The sequence below is a fragment of the Mobula birostris genome, chromosome 6 (assembly GCF_030028105.1).
Source record: "Mobula birostris isolate sMobBir1 chromosome 6, sMobBir1.hap1, whole genome shotgun sequence".
Classification (NCBI taxonomy): Eukaryota; Metazoa; Chordata; class Chondrichthyes; order Myliobatiformes; family Myliobatidae; genus Mobula; species Mobula birostris.
In genome coordinates, this window is record NC_092375.1 from 78817978 (window position 1) to 78839201 (window position 21224).

At 42.8% G+C, this 21224-nt stretch overlaps 1 protein-coding gene across 1 annotated transcript in view; it reads left to right on the forward strand.

Annotated features, from left to right (window-relative positions):
• Window positions 1-21224, forward strand: part of syap1 (synapse associated protein 1) — a 174524-nt gene that overhangs the window by 125284 nt on the left and 28016 nt on the right. The window contains exon 2 of the mRNA XM_072259712.1: window positions 7646-7909. Coding sequence (XP_072115813.1) covers window positions 7646-7909 — 264 coding nt within the window. The remainder of the gene's footprint in view (window positions 1-7645; window positions 7910-21224) is intronic.

Genomic DNA, 21224 nt, shown 5'->3' on the forward strand with positions numbered 1-21224 from the left:
CAACCAGCTCCATCACAGGCACAAAGCTCCCCACCATCAAAGACATCTTCAAAAGACAGTGCCTCAAATAGGCGGCATCCATAATTAAAGACCCTCACCATCCAGCACGTGGCCTCTTCTCATTACTATCATCATGGGGGAGGTACAGGAACCTGAAGACGCAAACTCAACATGATAGGTACAGCTTCTTCCTCTGCGCCATCAGATTTCTGAATGGTCCATGAATTCCATAAACACTACCTTACTATTCCTCTTTTGCACTATATATTTATTTTATTTCTTACTGTAATATATAATTTTTTATGTGTTGTGCTATACTTGTGCCACAAAACAAACACATTTCACAACATATGACAGTGATAATAATTCTGATTCTAAATTCACTCCATATCACAAGGAAGAAGTTAAGTTCATTCATTATTATTCATATATTTTAGACTTATTATCTGTATTATATGCATATACCCCACATTAATTTAAAGTCATTTTGTAATTTAGCAAGTTTACAGAAGTAAATATAAATGTTTCCTCACACTAGCAGAGGAAAAGACAATCAATAGCACCATCTAGTGGTAGAGAGGCTTACACCAAGAGAGGTTATCTCATCAGATGCAGGCAGAGAAAATCTGAATCTGAATCCAATGTTTTATCACTGATTTAGATGATGTAGAGGGTAAACAATTGTTTACATTGTTTATTAAGTGTTGCACATGAACTTCAGGTACTGTATGTAACACTGAAGGGAGGTAAAAGGGAAAGTATAAGCCGAAAATTATCTTAATTCTGAACAGCTATTCTCCACACAGAATTTTCACCATATACAGGTTATGGTAGGGTTCCATTCCTGTGAACTGTTCGTAACTAGAACTGTTTGTAAGTCAGAAATGTGACCACGAAAAATGTTCTCACCTGCAACACTCACAAAAGGCTGGAGGAACTCAGCAAATCAGGCAGCATCTATGGAAGTAAATAAACAGTTGACATTTCGGGTTGAGACCCCTTCTTCAGGACTGAGAGGGAAGGGGGAAGATGCCAGAATAAAAAGGTGGGGGGAGGGGAGGTAAGCGAGATGGAAGGTGATAGGTGAAGCCTGGTGGGTGGGAAAGGGAAAGTTCTCACATGTCAGTAGATGTCTGCAGTCCTCTCGCAGCCAGCAAATCCGTACCGCTTGTCTCCCAAATGCTTGTTCACATACAGTAGCAACTGCTCAAGTCAGAGTTGATATTTCCTATACCTAGACATTTGCTTGGTAGGTGTAAATGATGTAGTTGGAAACATGCTGAAGCACATTAGAGCACAGATCTTCACCATTATACCAGGAATGTTATAGAACCTATGGCTTGATTCACTCAGACATCTCTTCGGGTCGCAAGGAATGTATTGGCAGATGAACACCATCTGAGAAGTGATACAGGTTGTTCCTGATGAATGGCCCACAATTTGAAATGTTGGCTCACGTTAATGATACTGTGTATTGTATATGCCTTGCTCAGCAAGTCCATGGAATAGATTTTTTAATTTTTCCACCAATTATTGATGATAGTGAGGTCAACTTTGGAAGGTTACACAACTGACTGTTCACAGTTGTTCCCTTGTGGTATTGTAACTCCAGTGAAAGCTTAGCATTGTTATTAGTAGCATTTTGATGCACCATAATGTTTACTAGCTTTTGTCAGACAATAAGCCAAATTGTTCAATTCTACTGTGCTCATGCAAGAGGAAAAATTAAAGGTGTATTCAGGGTATTGTAATGTTTCTTAAAATACTCAATGAAATTATTTGCTCTTTTATTCTATTATTTGTCTGTAGCACTCATAAAATTAGTTTGTCCTTCAAGGTAGTGGCAATCTACATCTCTGTATAATAAAATAAGTTCAATGTAAGTGGGTTTAAGCCTGGAAGTGTGCCTGTTAACCCTCAGACTAGAGTTGGACATTCCACACTAGGGGTGAGTAAGAAGAGCTAATTTTTAATCAGGACGGCGATTGAGATTTCAAAGTCAGAGCTTCACAGCAGTCTTCTCTGAGTTGAGAAGCGACAAATCAGCAAGAGGCATTGTGTAAAAAGAGCGACCTTTCAGTCAGATCAGCATTCATGGTTTAAAAAGCAGAGCTTCGAACCAGTTTCTTCTGAGTTGGACAATCCACACAAGACTGCGTAAAAAGGTGGGCAATCGAGATTTCAAAGGCAGTTTCACGACAGTTTTCACTGAGTTGAGGGGCGACCAATCGGCAAGCAGGATTCCATAGAAAGGGCCAATAAGAATGATTGGAGTGAGTGGAGCAGCCATTCTTTGAGTGGCTTTGGCTCTTCAAGTTTAGGTGATATTAGCCTTGGGTGAGATAGTTCTTGTAAGTTACTCTCTCTCTCTGTTCTTATTTGTTCTTTCTTCATCTATTAGTGCTTGGTATAGTGAGAATGAGGTTTATAGTGAGACCTTCATTCTCCCAGATAGCCACTTCTGCACCAGGTGCACCGAGTTGCAGCTCCTGAGAGAACGTATTAAGGAACTGGAGCTGGAGCTCAATGACCTTCAACTCATACGGGAGAATGAGGAGGTGATAGACAGAAGCTACAGGGAGGTATTCACTCCTTGGTTGCAGGAGACAGGTAACTGGGTGACAGTCAGGAAAGGGAGGGGAAGTGCACAGCCAGTGCGGAGTACCCCTGTGGCTGTTCCCCTCAATAATAGGTATATAACTTTAGATACTGTTGAGGGGGATGACCTATCATGGAGTAGCCACAGTGACTGGGTCTCTGGCACCGTGGCTCAGAAGAGCAGAGAGGTGAAGAACTCTGCAGTATTGATAGGAGATTCCTCAGTAAAGGGAATTTCAGAGGCATGAGAGAAGAGTTGGCCAGAATTGATTGGAAAAGAACACTGGCAGGGATGACAGCAGAGCAGCAATGGCTGGAATTCTAGAAGCAAATCGGAAGGCACAGGATATCTGCATCCCAAAGAGGAAGAAGTATTCTAAAGGCAAGATTACACAACCATGTCTAACAAGAGAAGTCAAAGCCAACATAAAAACCAAAGAGAGAGCATATAATAGAGGAAAAATTAGTGGGAGGTTAGAGGATTGGGAAGCTTTTAAATAGAACAGAGGGCAACTAAAAAAGCCATTAAGAGGGTAAAGATGGAATACAAAAGTAAGCTTGCCAATATTATTAAAGAGAATACAGAAAGTTTCTTCAGATACATAAATTGTAAAAGAGAAGTGAGAGTCGATATCAGACCACTGGAAAATGATGCTGGAGAGGTGGTAATGGGGAACAAGGAAATGACGGATGAACTGAATAAGCATCAGTCTTCACTGTGGAACACATCTGAAGCTAGATAAGACACCTGGACCAGATGATGTACACTCCAGGGTTTTGAAAGAGGTGGCAAAGAAATTGTGAGGATATCAGTAATGATCTTTCAAGAACCACTAGATTCTGGAATGGTTCCGGAAGACAGGAAAATTGCAAATGTCACTCCACTCTTCATGAAGGGAGAGAGGCAGAAGAAAGGAAATTATAGGTCAGTTAATCCGATCTCAGTGGTTGGGAAGATGTTGGAGTCAACTGTTAAGGATGTGGTTCTGGGGTACTTGAAGGGAAATGATAAAATAGGCCGTAGTCAACATAGTTTCCTCAAGGGAAAATCTTGCCTAACAAATCTGTTGAAATTCTTTGAAGAAATAACAAGCAGGGTAGGCAAAGGAGAATCAGTTGATGTTGTGTACTTGGATATTCAGAAGGCCTTTGACAAGGTGCCACTACATGAGGCTGCTCTGAATACTTTGCTGCATATTGAGTGTTTTTGCTTTTCACTAATTAGGCATGATAGTCTGTTTTTTACAAATTTCATGTCACCTGCTGGTGATAATTAACCTGATTCTGATTCTAATTAACAAGCTACGAGCCCATGGTATTACAGGAGAGATTCTAGCAGGGATAGAGCAATGACTGATTGGTAGGAGGCAAAGGGAGCCTTTTCTGATTGGCTGCCGGTGACTGGTGGCGCTCCCAGGTGTCTGTTAAGACTGCTTCTTTTTACATTATTTGTCAATGAGTTGGATGATGGAATTGATGGCTTTGTTGCAAAGTTTGCAGACAATACGAAGACAGGTGGAGGCGCAGGTAGTTTTGAGGAAGTAAGGAGGCTACAGAATGACTTAGACAGATTAGGAGAATGGACAAAGAAGCGGCAGATGGAGTATAGTGTCGGAAGGTGTATGGACATGCACTTTGCTAGAAGAAATGAAAGGGTTGACTATTTTCTAAATGGGACAAAATACTAAAATATTTGGGAATCCTTGTGCAGGATTCCCTAAAGGTTAGTTTGTAGGTTGAATCTGTAGTGAGGAAGGCAAATGCAATGTTAACATTCATTTCAAGAGGACTGGAATATAAAAGCAAGGATGTAATACTGAGCCTTAATAAAGCACTGGTGAGGCCTCACTTGGAGTATTGTAAACAGGTTTAGGCCCCTTATCTTAGAAAGGATGTGCTGAAAGTAGAGAGGGTTCAAAGAAGGTTCACAAAAACTATTCCCGGACGGCTTGTCATATGAAGAGCGTTTGATGGTTCTGGTTCAGTATTTCACTGGAGTTCAGAAAATGAGGTGTGACCCAATTGAAACCTATCGAATGGTGAAAGCCTTGATAGAGAGATTTTGGAGAGGATGTTTCCTGTGGTGGGAGTGTCTAAGACTGGAGAACATAGTCTCAAAATAGAGGGCCATCCTTTTAGAACTGAGATGAGGAGGAATTCCTTTAGCCAGGGAGTAGTGAAGTTGTGGAAGCTGTGGAGGCCAAGTCTTTATGTATGTTTAAGGCAGGGTTAATAGATTCTTGATTGGTCAAGGCATGAAGGGATACAGGGAGAAGGCAGGAAGTTGGGGCTGAGAGGAAAATGGATCAGCCATGGTGAAACAGTGGAGCAGGCGCAATGGGCCAAATGGCCTAATTCTGCTCCTATATTTTATGGTCTTAAATCAGCGAGTGGATAATGAAGAGGTGATATATCCTCCTCAGTCTAGAGCAGAAAAACAAAAAATAGCTAACAAAAATGCAATCCATTGTCTTTTTTTCCCTGATGAGAAAACTACTGATTAGTACTAAGCTTTGGGATCATTAATCAACAAACAAAAGATATAATGTGAATACATGAGATGAATTTCATCTGAGGAATGGACTTGAACAAAGTAGGCTTCACACAGTTTTAAATCTAGTGCCTTAAAACTTCCAATTGCTGCAAACTTACTGGCAACCATTTAATGTCAAACTGTACTGCTACTGCAAAATGAATTGAAAATTTGATATTTTGGTGTTGCCAATACAGCGGGAAATTTTTAGGCTAGGTTTCTATTCAAATTACCTGTGATTGGCAGGAGGAAAAATAAAAGTGATGACACACTGTGGTGTGCATTTCTGGCCATGCCATTACAAGAAGGATGTGAAAACGTTGGAAAGGATACAAAAGAATTTGACCAGGTTGCTGCATGGATGAGAGGATATGAGATGAGTTATAAGGAGAGTTTGCACGAATTAAGGTACTTTCTCTGGAGTATCAGAGGCTGAAGTGAGATCTGATTAGATTATGAGTAGCATCAATAGGGTAAACATTCAGAACCTTTCTCCTGGGATAGCAATGTCAACTACAAGATATGCATTTATGAGAGGGGGGAAATTTAAAGGAGATGTGCAGACATGTTTCCCTTTCCACAGAGAGTGCCAGGTACCTGAAATAAGTTACTGGGGGGGGCGTAGTGAGAGTCAGAAACGATCATGGTGTTGAAGATATTGTTATATAGGTACACGAATAGGCAGGGAATGGGAGGATATTGATCATATACGGACAGAAGAGAATTAGTTTAATTCAGCATTGTGGGCCATTCTGTAGTGTTCTGCTATAAAACATTAGTTACTTTGTCCATGAATGTTGAGGTAGCAATCTCCCCCTAATATTTATTATCATGCCTAATTGGTGAAAGGCAAAAACACTCAATATGTAGCAAAGCATTTGGAGGAATTCCACGTAACTCAAAACAACTTTCTAATGTCCTACTTCCAGCATCTGCAATCTCAATTGTGTCTCCTGTGTTGTGCACTGAATTGCTACTGGCTTTGCTTGAGCTATCAGTCTACCTTGCCTTGAAACACGAACTCTGTCCCTGCCTAATGCTTTGAGTACAGTGCATTCTGGTTAATTGGGGCACATCGAGGCCGGTACATTTTGGCCCAATTAAGCAGCCAAAGTTTCATGAAAATAGTTAAAAAGGGTATATAAAAAAAGACCAGCTATGTTTAACTGGGAAACAATTTGTGTATTTAAATGAAATACAAAACAAATTAGAACACGACCAATGCTGTTTGTTGTCAGTCATATCTGACAATGACAGGAGATCTCTGCAGGAGTGTTTTAAAAATGGAAAAATCATTCACTAGGGCAGTTCCATTCTTTTGACCTCAGAAGTCCAGATTCAGAGATATAAGCAGTTGTCACATCGTATTACGGTGTTATAAAACTGTAGTAGTTCCTAATAGCCATCAATGGAGGAATTCAGCCAGTGTACCTTGCCATGTTCTTTTGATTGACTGTAAATAAACAAAATCAATGCAGACAACTAGTGAATATAATGGACTCTCTTTATATAATGTTTTTCATATTTCTATCTTCCAAATCTTCATTTTCATTGTAACATTCACTATGATTTGTCAATAACTTCAAACTCTTTGTAGTTCCTAACACAAAGTAGTAAAATCATTTCACAGACATCGCACCCTGCAAAAACTCATTTCAGGGAGGTAGCACCATCAATTTGCAGGAGACTTCTGGAAGAGGTGGGATGTATGCAAAAACATAGCTCCTTAGCAGCTAGCCAGCTAGTTTAAATAACATTAGCTATGCTAATGAACGAATGACACCTGTTAAACTCACCTCAATGTGTCTTTTACAGTCTTAACCCACCATGGGCAACAGAAAAGTCACTGTTGCAAACAGTGCAGCGAGCAAAACGGTCATTATTTTGACTCCTATTACACAGGGGTACACTTTAGTGTAGTCTGGGGTGACGTACGTTTTACTTTTTTTTGGAACACTCTGCCATGGCGCACTCTCACTCACGCTCTCTCTCTCTCTCACACACTCTCTCGCTCACTCTCAAAAAAATTGATTTCCGTGATATTGTATATAATTTGCGGCCATCAGGGAGCCACTATTAACATGCGGGAGACTCCCGGAACTTCTGGGAGAGGTGGGATGTCTGATTTCATTTTCACACCCCAGCCACTTCTGTCATTTCCAAGTCTGAATGCTTGAAACCGCTGTACGCAAAACATTTCCAAATTGTTTTACTGCTTATTTCTTGCCAGCTATCAGCTTTTGAACACAAACACATGCAAATGACCCTATTTAAAACTGTTCTCCCTCAGTACCAATGCATGAGACTGATGCTAGTTAGAAACTGTTCGGCAACAGTCTCCTGTCCCAAATAAGCGACATTGTATCCCAAATAAACAAACAGAACCCCAGCTATTTGCTCGATTTTTTTTTGCTCCTTAAGATTTGTCCCAAATAAGCGGCTTCCCCATTAACCCTTTCCAAATTAACCGGAATGCACTGTATTTCCAGTCCTCACGAGTTGTTTTTCTTTCAGATTTCCAGCAACTGCGACATTTTGCTTTGCTGGGGCTGGGACCAGGTCGGATCGTGCCGGGAAAGACGCATGCGCTGTGGGAGCTCACGGTTCCGCCGAGCGCCAGTCGTTTCCGTGTTGTCCTGCGTCAGCGGGTCGGGGAGATGTTTCGGACCGTGGGCAGCTGGTTCGGGCTAGAGGAGGCGCCGCAGAGCGGCCCCGTAGAGGGATCGGAGAGCGAAGACGCGGCTCCGGAGGTGACGGGTCAGGTCAAGGGGCTAGGCGGTGAGTTTGAGCCGCGGTTGTTTGCGTGCGCCCGGCAGCCCGTCGCATCGTCAGGCCCAGGCCGCGGGGGACTGCTGGCTGCTTTCATCGGCTCTGGCTGTCGTCCTAGCCGCCTCCCTGCACACAGCTTACGGAGAGGGTTAAACCCTAGTCCCTCCTAGATGTTCTCGGATAGTGAGGAGGAAAGCATGCTCAGGTGTTAGTGGGGCGGGGTGTTGAACACACACAGCTCTTAGTGGGAAGAGGGAACGAAACCAGGTGGGAGGGGAAGGTGATATGTGGTAAAGGGCTGGAGGGGGACCGTGATAGGATAGGATAGGACAGGAGAGGAGATTGGACTATGGGAGAAAGTGGAGGAGGAGGGGCATCATGGGGAGGTGATAGGCAAGTGAGGAGAAAGGGTAAAAGGGGAAGCACAGTGTGGAATTGAAGAAGAACAAAGGGAGAGGAAACAAAACAAAAGGGGAAAATCACCAAAAGTTGGAAAAATTAATGTTTATGCCTTCAGGATGGAGGCAACCTAGAAGAAATATGCAGTATTAATCCTCCAACCTGAGAGTAGTCTCATCATGGACCTACATATTGGAATGGGGCTTGGTATTAACATGCTTCGCCACTAGGAATTTATGCTTTTTGCGGATAGAGTGAAGGTGTTAGACAAACTGGTCCCCCAATATATGTCTTGTCTCACCAATGTAGAGGAGGCCAGATCAAGAGCACTGGATACTATAGCTGATCCCTACAGATTTGCAGGTGAAGTGTTGCCTCACCTGGAAGGACTGTTTGGGGCCCTGAATGGAGGTGAGGGAGGAGGTGAGTGGGCAGGTGTAGCACATCTTGCGCTTGTAGGGATAAGTGCCAGGAGGGAAGTTAGTGTGGAAGGACAAATGGACAAAGGAACCTTGGAAGGAGTGATGCCTACAGAAAGCAGAGAGTGGTGGGGTCCCATTGAAGATCACGTAAGTTGCGAAGAATGACGTATAGGAAGCAGAGGCTCATGGGGTGGTACATGAGGACAGGAGGAACTTTATCCTTGTTAGGGCAGTGGGAAGATGGGGTGAGATGGAAAGAGGTGTCCTGATGAAGTTTTGCCCCCGAAATGTTGACTGTTTATTCATTTCATTTCTTCATTTCTATTTATTCATTTCTGTTGATGCCACCTGACCTGCTGAGTTCCTCCAGCATTTTGTGTGTGTTACTCTGGATTTTCTGCACCTGCAGAATCTCTTGTTGGTTTCAAGAGTGTGTGGAGGGAAAATTGGATCCTGCAAAACAAATGTCAAACCCATGAGGCTCTGCTACTTTTCATGTTATATGTTAATGATCCAGATAATGGAACTGACGGCTTTGCAGCCAGGTTTGTGGATAATGCAAAGATAGGTGGAAGGGTAGATAGTGTTGAGAAAGCATGTAGTCTGCAGAAGGACTCCATGTGCAAAGAAGTGGCAAGGTGTTCAGGAAGTACGGTCATGCACTTTGGTAGTACGAATAAATGTATACACAATTTTCGAAATGGTGAAAAAATTCATAAATTGGAAGTGCAGAGGGTCGTGGGTGTCTTAGTGCAACTTGCAGGTTGAATTAAGTACAACGTTAGCATTCATCTCAGGAGGATTAGAAAGCAAAAAGGTTAATGTATATGGAGCATTTGATTGGCTCAGGCTGGACTCACTGGAGTTTAGAAAAATGAGGGGGAATTTAGAAAGATAGAAAACTTACAGCACAATACTGGCCCTTCCACCCACAAAGCTGTGCCAAATATGTCCTTACCTTCAAAATTACCTAGGGTTACCCATAGCCCTCTATTTTTCTAAACTCCATGTACCTATACAGGAGTCTCTTAAAAGACCCTATCATATCCACCTCCACCACCGTCACTGGCAGCCCATTCCACGCACTCACCACTCTCTGCTAAAAAAAAAAACTTACCCTTGACATCTCCTCTGTACCTACCTCTGGGCACCTTAAAACTGTGTCCCCTCGTGCTAGCCATTTCAGCCCTGGGAAAAAGCCTCTGACTATCCACACGATCAATGCTTCTCATCATCTTATACACCTGTATAGGTCACCACTCATCCTCCGTCGCTCCAAGGGGAAAGGACCAAGTTCACTCAACCTATTCTCATAAGGCATGCTCACCAATCCGGGCAACATCCTTGTAAATCTTCACTGCACCCTTTCTATGGTTTCCACATCCTTCCTGTAGTGAGGCGACCAGAACTGAGCACAGTACTCCAAGTGGGGTCCTATATAGTTGCAGCATTACCTCTCGGCTCCTAAACTCAATCCCATGATTGATGAAGGCCAATGCGCCGTATGCCTTCTTAACCACTGAGTCAACTTGCACAGCAGCTTTGAGTGTCCTTGGACTCAGACCCCAAGATTCTTCTGATCCTCCACACTGCCAAGTCTCACCATTAATACTATATTCTGCCATCATATTTGACCTACCAAAATGAACCACTTCACACTTACCTGGGTTGAACTCCTTCTGCCACTTCTCAGCCCAGTTTTGCATCCTATCAATGTCCCACTGTAACCTCTGACAGCCCTCCACACTATCCACAACACCCCCAACCTTTGTGTCGTCAGCAAATTTACGAACCCATCCCTCCACTTCCTCATCCAGGTCATTTATAAAAATCACAAAGAGTAGGTTGTCCCAGAGGCACACCCCTGGTCACTGACCTCCATGCAGAATATGACCCGCCTACAACCACTCTTTGCCTTTTGTGGGCAAGCCAGTTCTGGATCCACAAAGCAATGTCCCCTTGGATCCCATGCCTCCTTACTTTCTCAATAAGCCTTGCATGGGGTACCTTATCAAATGCCTTGCTGAAATCCATATACACTACATCTACTGCTCGACCTTCATCAACGTCTTTAGTCATATCCTCAAAAAACTCAATCTGGCTCGTAAGGCATGACCTGCCTTTGACAAAGCCATGCTGACTATTCCTAATCATATTATGCCTCTCCAAATGTTCATAAATCCTGCCTCTCAGGATCTTCTCCATCAACTTACCAACCACTGAAGTAAGACTCACTGGTCTATAATTTCCTGGGCTATCTCCACTCCCTTTCTTGAATAATGGAACAACATCCGCAACCCTCCAGTCCCCTGGAACCTCTTCCGACCCCATTGATGATGCAAAGATCATCGCCAGAGACTCAGCAATCTTCTATATCTCCATCATTACCTAGTTTTTTGAACCTTTCATAAGCTTTTCTTTTCTTCTTTAAATTTACAACAGCCTTTGTCCACCACATTTCCTGTACCCTACTATCTGTAACGTTCCGTTATACTGGCTCGTGTATGTCTAGGGGAAATCCAGTCCAGCACCCGCCTCAACACTCCCCACAGGGTTGGTGGCCGCCTGAATCAATCACAACATCAATCATCAGCCAGCACACCCAGTAAATTTTAACAAATACACTTTATAGATATTACTAATTCTATGATATTAATATACATTTGATACAGAGAGGAAGGTAATGGAAAAAAAAAGGTGCCAACACTTATCAAAGTCCAAGTTCCTCGCGCGCTACCGTTGGAGCTCAATTCGTCTTCAGACGACCACCCGAATTCCGTCGACTCACAGCTCGGGACCACCCTTAGTGATCGACCGGAGCCTCTCCACATGTCCGCGGTCCTCCTTGTCTCTCCTCCGCCAAAACTCAGTCTACAGTCATATCATACAGCATGGTATACGAAAACAAAACGATACATAACCACCCATTGGCTAATAGAACCCTGCTATCTCAATTTAAAGTAAAGCAAACTGCTAGCGCAAACTCTCTTCAGCGTTAAAGCACAACAAAGCCGCATTCCCCAGATTAACATAACAAAGTCGCCATTTTAAATGTAACAAAAGAAAGACCCCGTACATATCCTTTTCCTGTCATTGGAACGTACCTATGCAGAACTCCATGCAAATATCCCCTGACATTTACCACATTTCTTCTGTACATTTCCCTGAGAACATCTGTTCCCAATTTATGCTTCCGAGTTCCTGCCTGATAGCCTCATATTTCCCCTTACTCCAATTAAACACTTTCCTAACTTGTCTGTTCCTATCCCTCTCCGGTGCTATGGTAAAGGAGATAGAATTGTGATCACTATCTCCAAAATGCTCTCTCACTGAGAGATCTGACACCTGACCAGGTTCATTTCCCAATACCAGATCAAGTACAGCCTCCCATGTAGGCTTATTGTGTAGGCATGTTGTGTCAAGAAACCTTCCTTTTAATTGAATTGAATTGAAACTAACTGAACATTGAAAGGTTTAGATAGAGTGAGCCTGGAGGGGATGTTCGTATTGTGAGAGAGTCTAGGAGCAGAGGGCAAAGCCTCAGAAAAGAGAGACATTCCTTTAGAACAGAGATAAAGAGGAATTTCTTTACCCATTAGGTGGTGAATCTGTGGAATTCAATGCTGCAGATGGCTGTAGAAACCAAGTCACTGGATATATTTAAAGCAGAGGTTGATGGGTTCTTGACTAGTAAGGGTGTCAAAGGTTATGGCAGTTGGATCGAGAGATAATAAATCAGCCATGATCCAATGCCAGAGTGGACTTAATCGGCTGAATGGCCTTATCCTACTCCGATATAGTCTCTAGTACGCAAGCGATGGAATGAGACTGCTGCATAAATACCTTGCCGCATTTGGCAGCACCTTTTCTCTGGAGATTTAAATATACAATCAAGATTGACTGGAGCAGCACTGAGCTTGTGTTATTTAAATGCTAGATGTGCTGATTAGATATTAAACTATGATGCAATTTGCTTCCGTTGTTTGGGCAAGTTCACTTAATGCCTTCTTTTATTGAATCTTATTGTTTTGCAAATATGTTTGATCAGAATTTTAGGCAGTCTTGACTTGTGTATTTGGCTCTTGAAGAATCAAACAAATGCTTAAGAGATCAAAGATTCATCTCCTGGATGATAATGAAAGCAACAAATTTATTCAGCGTGATGGCTTATTGATTTACAAGCTGGAGTGACTGAAATAGAAGCCAAGAAGTGTGATTTTCCACACAGGATCTGTGGAGGGCAAATGTTACGTTATTTCAGGACAATGATCTTTTATCGTAACTGAAAGGACTCTATTAATACTTTACTTTTTCATGGTACACACTTTCTATACTTATAGTAAATTAAGAAATTTTCACTGATATTTTAAATTTATTTCTGATCAAAGTAAATTCTGTTCACCAAACATGTCTGTGGAGTCATAGTATGAAAACTGGCAGGAAACATAAAAACTGACTGTAAAAGCTTTTATAGATATGTAAAAAGGAAAAGACTGGTAAAGACAAATGTAGGTCCCCTACAGATAGAAACAGGTGAATTGACTATGGGGAGCAAGGACATGGCAGACCAATTGAATAATTACTTTGGTTTTGTCTTCACTAAGGAGGACATAAATAATCTTCCAGAAATAGTAGGGGACAGAGGGTCCAGTGAGATGGAGGAACTGAGCGAAATACATGTTAGTAGGGAAGTGGTGTTAGGTAAATTGAAGGGATTGAAGGCAGATAAATCCCCAGGGCCAGATGGTCTGCATCCCAGAGTGCTTAAGGAAGTAGTCCAAGAAATAGTGGATGCATTAGTGATAATTTTTCAAAACTCATTAGATTCTGGATTAGTTCCTGAGGATTGGAGGGTGGCTAATGTAACCCCACTTTTTAAAAAAGGAGGGAGAGAGAAATCAGGGAATTATAGACCGGTTAGCCTAACGTCGGTGGTGGGGAAACTGCTGGAGTCAGTTATCAAAGATGTGATAACAGCATATTTGGAAAGCGGTGAAATCATCGGACAAAGTCAGCATGGATTTGTGAAAGGAAAATCATGTCTGACGAATCTCATAGAATTTTTTGATGATGTAACTAGTAGAGTGGATAGGGGAGAACCAGTGGATGTGGTATATTTGGATTTTCAAAAGGCTTTTGACAAGGTCCCACACAGGAGGTTAGTGTGCAAACTTAAAGCACACGGTATTGGGGGTAAGGTATTGATGTGGATAGAGAATTGGTTAGCAGACAGGAAGCAAAGAGTGGGAATAAACGGGACCTTTTCAGAATGGCAGGCAGTGACTAGTGGGGTACCGCAAGGCTCAGTGCTGGGACCCCAGTTGTTTACAATATATATTAATGACTTGGATGAGGGAATTAAATGCAGCATCTCCAAGTTTGCGTATGACACGAAGCTGGGTCGCAGTGTTAGCTGTGAGGAGGATGCTAAGAGGATGCAGAGTGACTTGGATAGGTTGGGTGAGTGGGCAAATTTATGGCAGATGCAATTTAATGTGGATAAGTGTGAAGTTATCCACTTTGGTGGCAAAAATAGGAAAACAGATTATTATCTGAATGGTGGCCGATTAGGAAAAGGGGAGGTGCAACGAGACCTGGGTGTCATTATACACCAGTCATTGAAAGTGGGCATGCAGGTACAGCAGGTGGTGAAAAAGGCAAATGGTATGCTGGCATTTATAGCAAGAGGATTCGAGTACAGGAGCAGGGAGGGACTACTGCAGTTGTACAACGCCGTGGTGAGACCACACCTGGAGTATTGTGTGCAGTTTTGGTCCCCTAATCTGAGGAAAGACATCCTTGCCATAGAGGGAGTACAAAGAAGGTTCACCAGATTGATTCCTGGGGTGGCAGGACTTTCATATGAAGAAAGACTGGATGAACTGGGCTTGTACTCATTGGAATTTAGAAGATTGAGGGGGGATCTGATTGAAACGTATAAAATCCTAAAGGGATTGGACAGGCTAGATGCAGGAAGATTGTTCCCGATGTTGGGGAAGTCCAGAACGAGGGGCCACAGTTTGAGGATAGAGGGGAAGCCTTTTAGGACCAAGATTAGGAAAAACTTCTTCACACAGAGAGTGGTGAATCTGTGGAATTCTCTGCCACAGGAAACAGTTGAGGCCAGTTCATTGGCTATATTTAAGAGGGAGTTAGATATGGCCCTTGTGGCTACGGGAATCAGGGGGTATGGAGGGAAGGCTGGGGCAGGGTTCTGAGTTGGATGATCAGCCATGATCATAATAAATGGCAATGCAGGCTCGAAGGGCCGAATGGCCTACTCCTGCACCTATTTTCTATGTTTCTATGAATCACAGAAGTGTATAGCAGAGAAATGGGCCCTTTAGGCCAACTCACCATGCCAAACATGATGCCTGTCTACCCTAATCCCATTTGCCCACGTTAGACGCATGTTGTTATATACCTTTTCTATCCAAGTACCTATTCAAATATCTTTAAGTGTTGTAATTATACCTCATTTTTCTATATCAGTGTTTCCCAACCTTTTTAGTCCATCGCACCCCCCCCCCCCCAAAAGCACCTTCATACTTGCTACACACATAAAAGTTGCTGGTGAACGCAGCAGGCCAGGCAGCATCTATTGGAAGAGGTACAGTCGACGTTTCGGGCCGAGACCCTTCGTCAGGACTAACTGAAGGAACAGCTAGTAAGAGATTTGAAAGTGGGAGGGGGAGGGGAGATCCAAAATGATAGGAGAAGTCAGGAGGGGGAGGGATGGAGCCAAGAGCTGGACAGGTGATTGGCAAAGGGATATGAGAGGATCATGGGACAGGAGGCCTAGGGAGAAAGAAAAGGGGGAGAGGGGGAAGCCCAGAGGATGGGCAAGGAGTATAGTGAGAGGAGCAGAGGGAGAGAAAGGAGAGAGAGAAAAAGAATGTGTGTATATATAAATAAATAAATAACGGATGGGGTACGAGGGGGAGGTGGGGCATTAGCGGAAGTTTGAGAAGTCATTGTTCATGCCATCAGATTGGAGGATACCCAGACGGAATATAAGGTGTTGTTCCTCCAACCTGAATGTGGCTTCATCTTTACAGTAGAGGAGGCTGTGGATAGACATATCAGAATGGGAATGGGACGTGGAATTAAAATGTGTGGTGTTACGTAAACGGCAACAATGAATATGAATCGAGACAGGGTATATAAAAACAACCAAACATTTATTAAACACGGATAAACGATAAGGAAAGAAACAAATGAAAACTTTAACCGGAGGTTAACTGGTATGTAGCCGTTCAAACAAATCGTCACTCGGCACTGGTTTCTTAAAGAGTTAAATGCGAAAACAGTTCTTAAAGCGATAAAGTCAGATATAGTTCTTAAAATGGTAAATTCGAAAGTCCAACAGATTTACATGTTCGATTGGGAGAGACTTCTCTGGAGAAGGATTTCTTCACAGACGCAACTTTGCTACTGGTTCTGTCCACAGGATTCACGATGTTGAAAATAAACAGTTTAAAACAACTGACCTTAAATTCTTTTAGAGAGAGAGCAAACTGTTGCATGAACTCCTTACCCTTTTTGGCAAGAGTTATCTCTGATGCAGGTAGCTACTCCTCCAATGAAGCCTCAGTAAGGTCGATCCTTTATTAAACTGCCAAACGATGCTGACTTCTCTCGATCCTTCGGTCCTGTGCTTTGATAAATTCTTCGCTGTCCCTTCTACTGTTGGAATTGGGTAAATCAACACATCTAGCCAAAAATTTCCAGTCCAATAATATGGTATCTTGCAATAGAACGCAAAACCGTTTTAAAAATGAAACTGCGTCACAAAAACAAACACGCAACAGAAACGGAGATACAGCACGTTCTACCGGGAAATCTACAAACTAAAAACCTACTGCGTCATCTGGGTCAACCCTTGTATAGCCACGGTGCACATGTCATCACATGACCTCACATCGGTGAGAAAATCACATCAGGTGACCTCCAACAGACCATTACATCATTCTCACAAAAAAAAAAACAGATCTCTTTGAGCATGTAACAGTGGCCACTGGGAGATCCTGCTTTCTCTGGCGGACAGAGCATAGGTGTTCAGCAAAACGGTCTCCCAGTCTGCGTCGGGTTTCGCCAATATATAGAAGGCTGCATCGGGAGCACCGGAAGCAGTATATCACCCCGGCCGACTCACAGGTGAAGTGTCACCTCACCTGGAAGGACTATCTGGGGTCCTGAATGGTAGGGAGGGAGGAAGTATAAGGGCATGTGTAGCACTTGCTCCTCTTACAAGGATTAAGTGCCAGGAGGGAGATCGGTGGGGAGGGATTGGGGGGAGGGGTGAATGGACAAGGGAGTCGCGTAGGGAGCGATCCCTGCGGAAAGCAGAGAAGGGGGGAGGGAAAGATGTGCTTAGTGGTGGGATCCTATTGGAGGTGGTGGAAGCTACAGAGAATTATATGTTGGACCCGGAGGCTGGTGGGGTGGTAGGTGAGGACAAGGGGAACCCTATTCCTAGTGGGGAATACTTGTTAAAGCATACTTGCCAACACTCTCTTTGGCACAATATACTTCCCAGAGTCCCCATAGTGTGAAAACATGTCTACCATATGGTAACATGAGAAAAATTACTCTACTTAAAAATTTATTTGTCTTTAAACCAAGCTTACATAGGACCTGTGTGATCCTTGAGTTTGAAGAGCATTTTTGCTTCTTCTTCATTCTGAATTTTGATCATTTCTTCTTGCAGGCTGTCTTTCACTTTGCAAAGAAATGGGTTAATACTCAGTCTGGAATTTCCAGATCGTTCAAATCCTTGAATCAATTCTAAGAATCCTTCTTCAATGACTGTAGTAGTACTCTTACAAATCATCGTCTGTGAAAGAGAATGCCATTCTCTACATGCAGGGAGAATGTGAGAACATTCTTCTACCAATATTTGCATTTTCACCCTGCAGTTTCATTTTGTCATAAGATCGGCTAGGTATGCCACATCTCCACGTAGAAGTTCAGTCTTGTTTCCCAAGCTGTTGTTGCCTTTGAGCAAAAGTTCAAACACAGTGTGAAAAAGATCGAAGAAACATTTTAAGCGGTAGCCTTTTGACAGCCAGTGCTCTTCAGTGTGAAGACTCAAGTGTTCAAACTCTTCGTCATTATCTTGGCATAACTGCCGAAGTATTTTGCTATTTAATGGATGAGCTTTAATTTTGATGATAGGAGATATTACAAGAGTCATGCTTGACTCGTCGTTGGCTAAGGTTTTTGGCTGTGAGGTGTTGGCAATGAATTGCACAAGGGATTACAAACAGACTTGGAATTTCTTTTTTCATAAATGCCATTAAACCAGCATGGCGACATGTCATACATGGTGCTCCATCTGTTGCACAAGAAATCATGTTCCTAATCGGAATACTGTTAATCTCAATATACATATTGAGTTCGTCGTAGATAGTTTCTCCGTTGATATTTTTTTAACTTCTTCATAAACCTTTCCATTTTTGATAGACCGTACATGTGCCTTTAGCAATGTTCCATCTCATAGTTGACTTATCCAGTTGTATCCCATATTCTGTTTTTCGTAGCTCTTGTGCATAGTTGATACTGAATGTTTTCACTCATTTCGTCAATATGACAAGCTACAGAGTTATTACTCAGGAATTGATTTTAAAAACTGTTATCCATTTTGAGAACAGTGGCGAGCACGTCTGATACAGCAAGTATTATTAATTTTTCACCAATTGTATGAAATTTTCCAGACTTTGCTATCATTTGGAAATGTTGTAAGTAGCAATGAGACCACTATCAAAGTTGAGTGTGCAACACTTTTCAAATGCTTCTTTCATCTTCTGGAACTGAGTAATACCACAAGTAGTCTTTTCAGGGTGTCTTGCAGAAATGTTCCTGCAATCTTGGTGGTTCGTGACTTCATTAGACAGTACAGTATTTCAAATAAGACACAGGGGATGTCACAGATCTAACAAGAACAGAATAAAACCATACTCCAGGTATAACATTGTATGACGCACTTTCTGTAGTTTCTGTTTCTCAGCAGGATTAGAACTCAAGGCTTCACCACCCTCAGACTCATAGAGATATGAGTATGTATTTATCCATCATTAATGGGGTTACGTTAAAATAAAAATTAGCACAAACTGGAAATGCCAGTTAAATGTTGACATAGATGGAATGAAGGTAGCAGCATACAAAGAAACAGCAAGGCGAAGATGAAGATGATCACAACAGCGAAAATTGTGTTCACAAGGACTCAGATTGGAATCTGAATGTTAGGATAGAGCCGGTGTTCGGCAAGCTACCTCTGTGCTATTCCAGTTAACATGAGCAATCACATAAGGTCTCATAATCCTCAAAGATGGTTCTTGACCACATATATGAAGCCGAGGTTACTTTGAACACCTTGAGAAATCCTTGGAGTTGGCAGATTCACTGATTGGTTCTATTTCACCATTTGGTTCGGGCCAGCGCTGTATTGTTGTGCAACTTGTTTTCCGTAGATCTGTAGAGAAAGTTGAGAGGGTGTACTTGACTTACCAACTATTAAATTGCATGAAATCATTGCATGCTGCAATGGGGAAATGTTGGGCACCCTCATTGCTAATTTATGCATCCCCAAATACAAATGTCAGTTTGGTTGGTAATGTCGAATAAGATTGCAGAATTTCAGTGCGTTGTGACAACGAGTGCTCACTGCCTGAACAGCTATGATTCTTCCTGTGTTTAAGTGCCTGCTTTATGGCCAGTCAGGTCTCATGCCTCAAGTTAGGGTGCCACTTACCAAGCCCTCCCCCCCCCCCCAAGAATCTTGAATGCCCCCCAATGACTTCTATATCCTCTAATGCACCTTTAGGATACATAAGCACCACTAGCCCCACTGGGAATCACTGCTGTATATCCTCTGGCAACATGTTCCAAATAATCACTGTGCTGTTTAAAAAAATCTTGAATTACTCCCTTCTCACCTTAAAAGTGCTTTCTAGTTCTAGACTCCTGTCAGAATCTTTCTCTGATGACAGGAGAAAGAGAAAAAGTGTAGGGAGATTCCCCCCCCCCCCAATTTATTTATTGTTTTCCTTCTTTATGTTTGCTCAGTTAGAACAGTAGGGGTGCCAGACAGAATAGTGGCACAGGACAGGATAATGCCCTTCTTGCGGGATGTGAGAAGGCAGGGAGACCTCCATTGCCCTTGACCATTTCAGATACAAGAACTGCATCCAGCTACAGCTTCTAACAAACCACGTTAAGGAGTTGGAGCTGGAACTGGATGAACTCTAGATCATTTGGGAGGCTGAGGGGGTGATATATAGGACATATAGGGAGGTAGTTACACCCAAAGTGCAAGGCACAGGAAACTGAGTGACAGGAAGGAGAAAGGGTTAAATAGCCCATGCAGAGTACCCCTGTGGCCATCCCCCTCAACAACAGGTATATCATTTTGGGTACTGTTGGGTGGGGGGGAGGATGACATAGCAGAGGAAAGACACAGCATGCAGGTCTTCGGTACTGAGTCTGGCTCTGTGACTCAGAAGAGAAGCGGGGAGAAGAGGCAAGCTGTGGTGATAGGAGATTAGAAAGGAGGTTCTGTGGCCAAGAACAAGATTCCCAGATGGTCTGGGACATCTTGGATTGAATTCTCAGCATTCTCAAGTGGGAGGGTGAACAGCGAGAGGCCATGGTCTGTGTAGGTACCATTGACATGGGTACACACAGTGATAAGGTTCTGCAAAGTGAGTTCAGGGAGTTAGGTGCTAAATTAAAGGACAGGACCTCCGGGGTTGTGATCTCAGGATTTCTACTCATCCCACGTTGTGCTAATGAGGCCAGAAATAGGAAGAGCATACTGTTTTACATGTGGCTAAAGAATTGATGAAGGAGAGAGAGTGTTAGATTTTTGGATCAGTGGGCTCTCTTCCAGAGGAGGTGGGACCTGTACAGAAGAGACATTTTGCACCTGAACTGGAAGGGTCTAATATCCTAGCGATAAGGTTTGCTCGTGCTGCACCGGGGTTAGAGGAGGTTTAAACTAGAGTTGCAGGGGGATGGGAGCCAGAATGCCAGAACAGATAGTGAAAAGGTTGTGGAGACGGTACTGCAGCATAAAAGCCAGGACCAACAGGCTCCAGGACATCATCTTCCACCAGGCCATCAGACTGATTAACTCACACTGGTCTGAGTGTATTTCTATGTTACACTGACTGTTCTATTATTATAAATTACTATGATTGCATGTTGCACATTTAGATGAAGATGTAACCTAAAGATTTTTACTCCTGATAGATGTGAAGGGTGTAAAAAATAAAGTCAATTCAATTCAATACATGTTGTCAAGACCTCAGACAGTGTCGGGAATCAAAAGATAGAGCATGGTGCGACTAGTGTCCTAAACTGAGTATATTTAAAAGTCAGAAAGGCAGATGAGCTCACATGGAATTATGATACTGTAGCCATTAGTGAGTCTTGTTTGCTGGAGGGGCAGGGCTGGCAGCTCAATATTCTGGGGTTCCGTTGTTTTAGATGTGACAGAGCGG